Below are 10671 nucleotides of genomic sequence, written 5' to 3' on the forward strand. Positions count from 1 at the left end.
TAAATATAAACAATAATATATATCTATTATTCTGTATTCCCTATTTGTATTATCTTCGATCATGATGATGTCGCCAAAATACATATCCAATATATGATTCATCTTAATTATCTAAAAGGAATCTTATATAATTTAAAATTAATCAATTTAACTACTCCTGGACTATACTGCAACTCCAATCAATATTTTAACTGATTATACTTGTCAAATAATAAATTGTTACAATGATATAAAGTAAACATATTTTCAAATATGAAAGATTTTTGGGGGCATAGTTTGAACAAATTTCCCGATAGCATTATGGTGAGTTGACAAAAGATGGACGGTTTCATCTAGAATTCAACGCAGACAAAACATAAACCTAATGCCAACTGCGTGTAGCATGTGCTCTCAACGACTCTGTGTTTATATTGCTTCTCATGGTGTTTTTTTCAGTCACAAGTTGTGTGGAAATAGGCTTTTGAAGTAGATGGCTATGAATCAAGTTTGGGGATTGTTGGTGGTGTTGGTTTTCTTCAATGGATGTTTCATTGAGGAACAAAGGCACACCTGCGCTCAAGCTCAGGTACATTCCTGAAACTATATTTTTTGTTGCATAAAAAGATGAAAGTCTTCTGTTACCATTGTGCAAAACCCATGTTTTTTATTCTTTCAGATTCCTAGATCCAAGAAGCTGATGAATGCTAGTGTTGTTTCAAGACCAGAAGTTGTAAAAATTGGGTCGATTTTGACTTTTGATTCTACCATAGGAAAAATTGGCAAAATTGCATTAGAAGCTGCAGTAGAAGATGTGAATTCTGATCCAACGGTTCTTAATGGAACCAAGCTGGAACTAACTGTTCATGACTCAAATTCTAGTGGCTTTGTGGGTATCATGGAGGGTATGTCTTCTAAACATCTGCTTATGTATTTTCTTCACTACTGTTTCCGTTTCTAATTAAAGTATACAAGTAGGTTTCTTTATGTTATAATATATATCATGAGGTGTTTCAAGGCATACAATGAGTCCTTACATTTGTGCAGATTTAGCCTTAAACTTTATAGTTAGAATCATGCCTGATGCCTATAATAGTAAAATTTATTAAGATAGCATGCAATGACAATCGTGCTTCAAAATGTTGAACTTTTGGGGGAAATTTGAAGTTAGAACCAGACCTTTACATGGAGTTAATTGCAGGGTCCATAACCCTTGTTAGATCAAAAGATTATGGTGGTTTGAAGTGTTAAATCTGGTAAATGTTGGTAAATTTAGTGTCACCAAATCATTTTCGTGTGTTTCGAATTGATATGGGTACCAAAGGGGGTGAACATTTACATAAGATGAGTTTGATCGGGAACAAGACGAATGGCAGGGTTAAAGGGGCTGTGCTCGTTTCCACGAAAATATTTTAGGGCAATAGATCGACATATGTTGCTGCCCACTATTGCCAATAGCTATTAAGGCCCCACTAATGTTTTGTCTCTAATGCTCAAACGCCTCCCCTACTTTTTTTTTTTTTCTATTTTTTTTTCAAATTAAAATATTGTTTTCTCATCAAAAAATAACAAAAACTTAGTAACGACGGCAAAAAATATAGAAAACTAGAACATTATATATAAAAAATGCACATATAAAGTAGTAAAGAAAGTATATGCTAAAGTTATTTGTTACACGAAATGTCTACGAATCATAAAATAAATAATAAAGCTACCATGACATGTTATTATCGCCGCCCCCCTCGTTATTGCCTCCACTATTAGTTTGGGACTGGAAACGATCAAATAATGTCTTCAAGTCTGCTCTAAACACTGAGTCATTATGAAATGGATCGGCAAGAATATCCTACAAAATAAACCAACTACCGGTTACCAAAGGTACTAAAATACCAAAGTATCAACATATATAAACCAAAAGACCAAACTATCAAAGTATCGACATAAACCACACTATCAATTACCAAAGTACCAAACTAACTTGTAATGGAGAATCAACACAAACCAAAGTTACTGGGGTGAAGATGAGTCAAACTACTCTGGATCGACTTGTCAAAAGCTCGACTTGAGATGAATTTTAAACGAGCTGAGCAGAGCTCAAACCTGTGTTACAAAGCTCTACTTGCGAGCCTAAAAAAGCCTACACACACACACACACACACACATATATATATATATATATATATATATATATATAATTAATTTTATTTTTATATATTGAAATAAATAGGTATTTAAGGAATACCATTTTAGAGAATTAGGGTATACTATATACAAGTTGATTGCAAGCCGATCCTAATCCCTTATAATTTTCTAGGAGCCGATCTTGGGCTCCGTACCATAAGGTTCGAAATGATTTGAGCTCGTACTTGAGTCCAAAATTTTAATTGAGTCGAGCTCGAGCATTAAACCAAAAGTTTTACTTGAGTCGAGCTTGAGCTTGGTCGGGTTTGGGCTCAGGGTCTACTAGATTCTTTTGCAACCCTAAAATAACTAAACTAACATAAATCGGGAGGTGTTGGATCCTCACAACCATCAGTGTCATGGCATAACATTAGAAAATCAAGGTTTCGATTACTTGGATTATTAAGAGTTGTGATTACACTTTCATATTAAAGTATTTCAATGAAGAGAAGTTATGATCTGTATACAATAATTAGAATGACCAAAATTAATTATGAAATCCAGACAACTAATGTTTGACAAACTGCCAAAAAACTGTCATAATGCAGTTAGAAAACCACCACTTAACCATCCGTTTCAGCTCAACCCATTCAGGGGATTTGGCCCTTGTACCGTGCCAGGGGTTGCCAACCCTTGCACCCTTCTACCAGGGGCGCTACCCTCGGACCCCTGAGGGGCTTCACCCTTACTTTAAATCTGAATAAATTTAAACGAGTGTGCACACCACACCATCCTTACTTGTTCATCAATGTTTATTAAAATTACATTGGTCAATATGTTTATCCCATTACACTTAAATAATATTGATAACACAAATCACCAACACCCCGTGTGATTAGCCATCAACTAAAAGAGAATAATCCATATGAATGCCATAGCCTGCAAAGTTAAAAGATATAGAGCATATAAATACAACTGAAATACAAAGCAATTTAATTACAATATATAAACAAGAAATATAAAGTCTAGCTTAATAGTTCAAAAAGTATGCATATTGTGTAGCACATCCAAAGTCCTTTTGATATGACGCATATAAATCTCAAAGGTTTTTAGATAATATAAGGAACATACATTATGAGGTTGAGCAACAACTTCATATGTCCCAACTAAAGTACAAACAACACCATGATCGACATCGACTTCAAGGATATTTATATGAGGTCTCCTTTGGTTGCATCTTGTAAAAGATCGTTTGATGTCATGAAATTCAAGTTACATCTGGTTGATGTTAAACAAATTATAAAACACCTTGATAATTTTTGAAGTACTATGAGTAGTTCACCTCATTAGGTACTAAAGATTATGGTGTTCAGTTATGGCCAGCTGTTAAAGGCCTTTAGGTATTGAATGATGTTTAGTACGTCCAACACCTACTAAAGAACCAAGTATAAGCAATATGAAGAAAAAAGTAGCAAAGTGGGACAGCTATTGAAGAATTGTGTTAACCGGCGAAAAAATGAAATTTTTTATAGCCATATTGTGAAGACCGGGCAACAACAATTTTCAGCACCTGAAGACTCAATTACTGAAGATGTTAAAGACTAAGAGACATGAAGACTCAATTACGCTAATAATATAACTAATATGAAAATTCTCCAAGGGCGGTTTTCTTATTATTTTAATGTTCTAATTATCAAATTATCCCAACGGAGTTCAACATTTTGAACTCTTCACGAAAAAACAAAGTGTGTGCAATGATCAACCATTGATAGAAAGATATGCCCGAATACAAACAAGCTCACACTAGAAAGATAGAAGAAAGCTTTTATTGTGAGTTAGAAGCCTGATGAGAGTTTTTATTAAAACTTGGATTTCACAAATTCACAAGGATTTTTGTGTTCTATATTCTTAACTGATTGACCATAAAATAGTGTGTTTCCTGAATGAGTTGTAATTAGGGGAGTTCGTTTATTTAGATATCAAAATATCAGCATTGAGCTATACATTGTGAGAAGTTTATTAACAAGAGATTATTAGATTATGATCATGTTCCCTCTAATTCCTTTTGTTGCAACAGCTTTACAGTTCATGGAGAGTGAAAGTGTGGCATTAATAGGTCCAGAATCGTCAGCCTTAACTCATATGATTTCCTATGTAGTCAAAGAGCTCAAAATTCCACTCCTATCTTTCACCGCCACCGACCCCACATTATCCTCACTCCAATACCCGTTCTTCATCCGTACAACTCACAGTGATCTTTTCCAAATGGCTGCCATAGCAGACATAATCGACTATTACGAATGGCGTGAAATTGTTGCTATTTACATAGACGATGATCATGGAAGGAATGGAATTACTTCATTAGCAGATCAAATAGCCTTTAAGAGATCTAAGATCTCTTACAAAGCACCTATCAATCCAGATGCAACCCGTGAAGACATACGCGATGTTTTGCTTCAAGTTTCTTTCAAGGAATCAAGAGTTCTTGTTGTTCACACTTGCACCAATCGGGGATTAGATATACTTGATGTTGCTCAAGAACTTAAAATGATGGATAGTGGGTATGTTTGGATCACAACCGATTGGCTTTCTACCGTTATAGACATTAACTCGCCACTCCCTAAAAAATCGATTGCTGCTATGCAAGGAGTTATTACATTAAGATCTTACATAAAAGATTCACAACTTAAAAGAAAGTTCATTACCAAATGGGAAAACTCAACAAAACTCGGCCTGAGTACGTATTCTATGTACGCGTATGACACTATTTGGCTGCTTGCCCGTGCTCTTGACGATTTCTTTCATCAGGGTGGAAACATTTCATTCTCGAAAGGTCCCCAAATGAAGGACTCACAAGGCACATTCTTGAATCTTGATTCTTTAAGTGTTTTTAATGGAGGGAAAATCTTGCTTAAAAACATCTTAGGTGTACAAATGAATGGAACAACTGGACCAATAGAGTTCACTTCTGATAAAAACCTGGTTTTTCCAGCATTTGAAGTTATTAATGTGATTGGTACTGGTTTTAGAACAGTTGGGTATTGGTCAAACTCTTCACGATTGTCAACTTCTCCTCCAGAAACACTCAACACAAACCTTACAAACCAATCTAGTTCATCTGAGCTGTTGTACAGTGTAATTTGGCCAGGTCAAACTGTTATAAAGCCTCGTGGATGGTTTTATCCACAAAACGGAAAACAATTGAAAATTGGGGTTCCAGTTCGAGTCAGTTTTCAGGACTTTGTGGAGGAAGTCAAGGGGACTGATAGGTATGTGGGATACAGCATCGATGTGTTCATTGCTGCAGTAAAACTGCTACCATATGCTGCCCCGTATACGTTCTATTCTTATGGAGATGGTCATAAGAATCCGGCTTATACTGATCTCGTGAGCTTGGTAAACGCTGGTGTGAGTGTTCCTTTCTAACTTCTTCGATCTTTTCTGCAAAAACCAAATTCAAATTTTAGGGTTTTCTTTGTGGTGATTGCATACTGTAGGTCTATGACGCTGCGGTGGGTGACATTGCTATCATCAGTAACCGGACACAGATGGCGGATTTTACACAGCCGTATATTGAATCTGGGCTGGTTGTGGTGGCACCAGTCAGGAGAGTAAGCTCTGGGACTTGGGCTTTTTTCAGGCCATTCACTGCTGAGTTGTGGTGTGTTATTGGGATCTGTTTTTTAGTTGTGGGAGCAGTTGTTTGGATTCTAGAACATCGTAGAAACGATGAATTTCGTGGTACTCCTAGACAACAAGTCGTCACAACCCTATGGTATGTGTGTGTGTGTTTTAAAAGAGGGGAATAAAACAGGAACATCTGAAAACTTGCTTGTCATTAATGAGTCCCATAAATGCAAATAGGGTTTGAATCATTATTCAGCACTGTTAGTACTCATTATCATGTATAAGAGTATCCAAGAACATCCACAATAAGGAATTTTTCACTAAGCTTTTTTGGTATCAACAAATAAAAAAGCTCAAAGTATCTTCAATTCTTGACTACAGTAAAACTTTTTCTTACCCTTATATATTTATGGGTCTCACTGAAATAGAAAAGATATGAAATGATTTTAATATTATTAAAGTGTTAAAAAGCAATACGTCAAAGCTTGTGACTTACAAACAAAGTGAATAAGCTTTGCGATGAAAAACCTCTCATAATATCTTTGTTGACTTTGAATCTTATTAGACACAATAAGTTCCTATTATGAATGATCTAATTTATGTTATTTTGTCACTAATGGTTTGCGTTTGGTTCATTGCAGGTTTAGCTTTTCTACTTTATATTTCTCTCACAGTAAGTTACTCTACATGAAACCGACTAAATCATGCCCTATTGACTGACATTTTGCTTTTCGTTCTATACCCAACATCTTAACTTAAACATGCTTAATGCAGAACAGAACATGACGAGTAGTCTTAGTCGTTTCGTGTTAATTCTATGGTTGTTCGTGGTTTTAATAATAAGCTCAAGTTATACAGCAAGTCTCACCTCAATATTGACTGTTCAAAAACTATCTTCCCCTATTGAAGGGATAGATAGTTTAAAATCAAGCAAAGATCGTATTGGGTATCAAGAAAGTTCTTTTGTCAGAAACTATTTGGTGGAAGAAATTGGCATTTCGGAAAATAGACTTGTTCCTCTTAACTTACCGGAAGACTATGAAAAAGCTTTAAACGATGGTCCTCAAAATGGTGGTGTTGTTGCAATTGTTGATGAACGTCCTTACATTGAACTTTTCCTTTCCACTCGTTGCCAGTTCAGCATCGTTGGTCAAGATTTCACCAAAAATGGATGGGGATTTGTAAGTAAATTAAAATTCTCAATTTCATGATAGGTGCTCTTTATGCAATACGGTTGACTTCTAATTTTGTCAAACTGAATCATTTCTAAACTTCAGATTTGAATCATTTGATATGAAGTTGTTGATTTTATAGAGAGTATTTTTTACAACATTAAACATCATAACAGTTAATGTCTCCATTAACAAATGTTAGATTCAAATCATAATCGTTTTGTGCTGTTGAATGTTTATAGGCCTTCCAACGGGATTCACCACTTGCAATAGATATATCGAATGCCATTCTCAAACTATCTGAAACGGGAGAGTTACAAAATATCCATAACAAGTGGCTACTGCGGAGTGCTTGCAGTTCACAAGGAGCAGAGTTTTCAGTTGACAGGCTCGAGCTAAAGAGGTTCAAAGGCCTATTCTTCATTATTGGATTAGCTTGTTTTCTTGCTCTTTTTGTATACTTGGTGCTCATCATATACCAATACACTAAACACAAACCAGATCTTTCTGAGTCACCTGGAACAACACCAGGACGCCTACAAACATTCATTTCATTTATTGATGAAAAAGAAGATTCGCTTAATATCCGTTCCAAGAAAAGGCTTAGACAGACAAGTTCATTTAGGAGCAACCGAGATATTGTATCTTTGAATGGCTATAGAAGTAATCGCAAAGAATCATCATCGATCGCACCAGAATGTTCAGAACATGGAGATTAATCACATTTGTATTTATGAAAATGTATTTTTTCCACGTATGCCAAGTGAGTCCAATTAGGAAAAGTTGTTTAGGCGGTATCAATTTGTTAGTAGTTGATAACCAGTTTCCTTTACATTGTATATATAGCATGGTTTTACTAAGTAATGAACGTTTTTATTATTCCTATTGATGGCGGGTTCAACGTTCATTATATTTATTGTTCAAGATAGTACATGATGGCTCATCATGGTAAGCTATATATAAGCCGTATGAACCATAGGTTACCATCGCCAACCATCATGAATATTTTCAATTCATTGCAAACTCTTTGAACCATCATCAACTCACATACAAACGAGATAAATCACACACAAAGACCCAATATTTACTATTTAATATGGTTTGGTCAATATGTGACCCGCATCAACATGGCACATAGCATGAGGGAGTGTTCTTATTCATGCACTTACAAACGATAGTACAATGAAACCCTAGCTATAAGTTGTATTATATAGGCAAAGTACAATACAAAACCCTAACTAGAACACGGTTGGCCCAACTACTCACATAAATATTGGATGTCGAGTTTCTTTACTTTGCTTGGGCAGGTTGGATATACATTTGGGTTGTCAACTCTCAAGACCCACTTAACATAAACCATAGTTTACCATTAGCTTTCCTTGTTATAAGTTCTTCCATCCAATGGTTTACAATGTTCCTAACTCATTGGAAGGAAGAACTAGTGGTGACGACACAGTTCAAACAACTTTAAGTACAATACATGATAAACATTTCAATTTTGACTTATACAAAACAATCTCAATTGACAACCATTCCGACTGAGTTTTCACCCAGATTGCGAAACCCTTCAGCAGTTCTTGACTACAACAGATGTTGTTACACACAACAACCCTTAATCAACGATACTCCATATCATCTTTAATCTTCACAAAACGATATAATCATGAAGCAAAATTAATATTCGATGAATGAATCTACCGACTTAGATCGAACACAAAATCAAATAAATTCAAAATCGATCTTGATAAAGAGCTTGATTATGAAAATCGACTCAAGAACAGAAGGAAAATGGATTTGAAGGAACGAAAATCACAAAATCAATATTAGTCTATTGCAGTAAACGAATTCAAGAACGGGATATATGGGCTTAACCACAGTGAACGGTGCACAAAAACAATAACTGGCACCAGTACACATAAACAAAATTACATCGGAATCAATAGTGATAAAACGAAATATGACTTGATTATATGGCCTCAAACCGGATCTATAGAAAAATTGATCTCAAAACAAATCAATCAGATCCAAAGAACAGAGAAAAAAATACCACGATGAACAGTAGAAGAATATAATAATTTTTAATGAATAGTAGCTTGAACAGAATTTTGATTCCAAGATGTCAAAACACCAATAATCTTCAATAACTTGTGCAGAAAATCATCAAATCAAGAACCGATATTTCAAAAATCAATAGATCTTCAAAGACCTGCTCTAATACCACTTATTGGGTTTAAAACCCTAAGAACAATTTGATGAATAAGATGCGAAAAATAACAACAAACACAATTATGAATATATGTCGAATGATCAATCGATTTATTCATGAACATTAGGAATAAATTAGACTTTCAGAATAGACTAAAGAATCTAACTGTGACATCCCCAAATTCACGGCCAGAAAAAACCCGTTTAATTTATGATTTTAAAATAATTTCAGAGTAATCCTTTGATTAAAAGAGTTGCGGAATTTGTTCCCAAAACGAAATATGATAAAATAAGATTTACCAAAGCATTTCTTAAAGAAATGTATTTTCATTATATAACAAAACTCGGGATGTCATGTTCCGATACAAACAAAATCATAAACAGTACAAAATAGACCTTACAACAGCTATATACAACTACATGTCTATAATCCAAAACATCTTGATAATTCATCCAACGCATGCTCTTGCACCACTACCTGTAATACAAAGAAAACTGAGTGGGTCAGGCTTGGGATCCTGGTGAGCATATAGGATTTCAACCCACAATAAATAATTATTTTAATTTCATCAACCAACAATAACCCAATTACCCATTCCCGTTATCCTCACTTTACGTCCGTAAAACAACTATCACAAGGGACCTAGTCTAAGGATTTTCATCGGTGCGACAACACATGCTTCGGGGGTTTCCCAGCAATATATGTCAAACAAGGCAACCATGTGGGGGATTGAGTACAGCAAATGAACACCCAAGTTCATTAACACCGATAGGTGGCGAGCCTGCCAACGTTCCACTAGACTGTCTAGAAAAGTCTGTGGTCGTCATCTAAACTCCGCTAGATGACTGGATCACAATAGCATCGAGGCTTCTCATCATTTTATTTAATCACACATCAACTATCTACCCATGTTTCACCCAATATATTTGTAGATAAAAATACATATACAGTGTAAAACATGTATAAAACATTCATTCAACATTTATCTCAAATAAACAAATAATATATAAACACATAGTACATATTTTATAGAGAATAATTCGTATCTATGTGTTAGAAGAAAATGAATATACAATGACATGATAAGACGATGCTCGGACAACACTACAACTCTTAAAATAATAATTCTTCGATGAATCCGGGATATCTTCACACACCGGGCTTCTCGCGGGTAAAGCTTCGGCTCGGAAACTCTTTTCTTCTCAGGATCTTCGGAGCTTCGGGACATGCTTCGGGTGTCAGGATGATACCGGGGCTTCGGGGTTATAACTTGCACGTAAATCGAGAGAATAAGGGAGAGAGTGAAGAATTTGAGCAACTAAACTCGGCTGACATTGTGTTCTATTTATAGGGGATGAACCCTGGATTTACGCTGGGCATAAGTCTTCGTACGCTGGTCGTACGCATTTGTCGACATGTCCGCTAGGCGTACACCAGTACGCCGGGTGTACTGAGTGGATTAGTCGGATGCGTCACGATTTCGGATAAGCTCTGAATTAATATTTTTATTTATTTATTTTATTTATTAAAAAAATTCAGAAATTCATAACTTCTGCATACAAGCTCCGT

General features: G+C 35.4%; 1 protein-coding gene across 2 annotated transcripts; it reads left to right on the plus strand.

Moving 5' to 3' along the window:
• The first annotated feature begins 233 nt into the window (after positions 1 to 233).
• On the plus strand, positions 234 to 7781 carry LOC145011471 (glutamate receptor 3.6-like). 2 transcript variants are annotated; one of them, XM_078970197.1, is made up of 8 exons: positions 234 to 303; positions 436 to 565; positions 656 to 881; positions 4175 to 5505; positions 5595 to 5872; positions 6366 to 6397; positions 6499 to 6905; positions 7139 to 7781. In XM_078970197.1, exons 2-8 carry the CDS (start codon positions 470 to 472, stop codon positions 7613 to 7615), a joined length of 2847 nt encoding a protein of 948 aa, XP_078826323.1. In that variant the 5' UTR covers positions 234 to 303; positions 436 to 469; the 3' UTR covers positions 7616 to 7781. The 2 variants fall into 2 exon arrangements, with proteins under 2 accessions (XP_078826323.1, XP_078826324.1); XM_078970198.1 differs by having other exon boundaries at positions 246 to 565; positions 4175 to 5493.
• The last annotated feature ends 2890 nt before the right edge of the window (positions 7782 to 10671 follow it).

The sequence above is a fragment of the Lactuca saligna genome, chromosome 8 (assembly GCF_052625555.1).
Source record: "Lactuca saligna cultivar CGN05327 chromosome 8, ASM5262555v1, whole genome shotgun sequence".
In the NCBI taxonomy this organism is placed as follows: domain Eukaryota; kingdom Viridiplantae; phylum Streptophyta; class Magnoliopsida; order Asterales; family Asteraceae; genus Lactuca; species Lactuca saligna.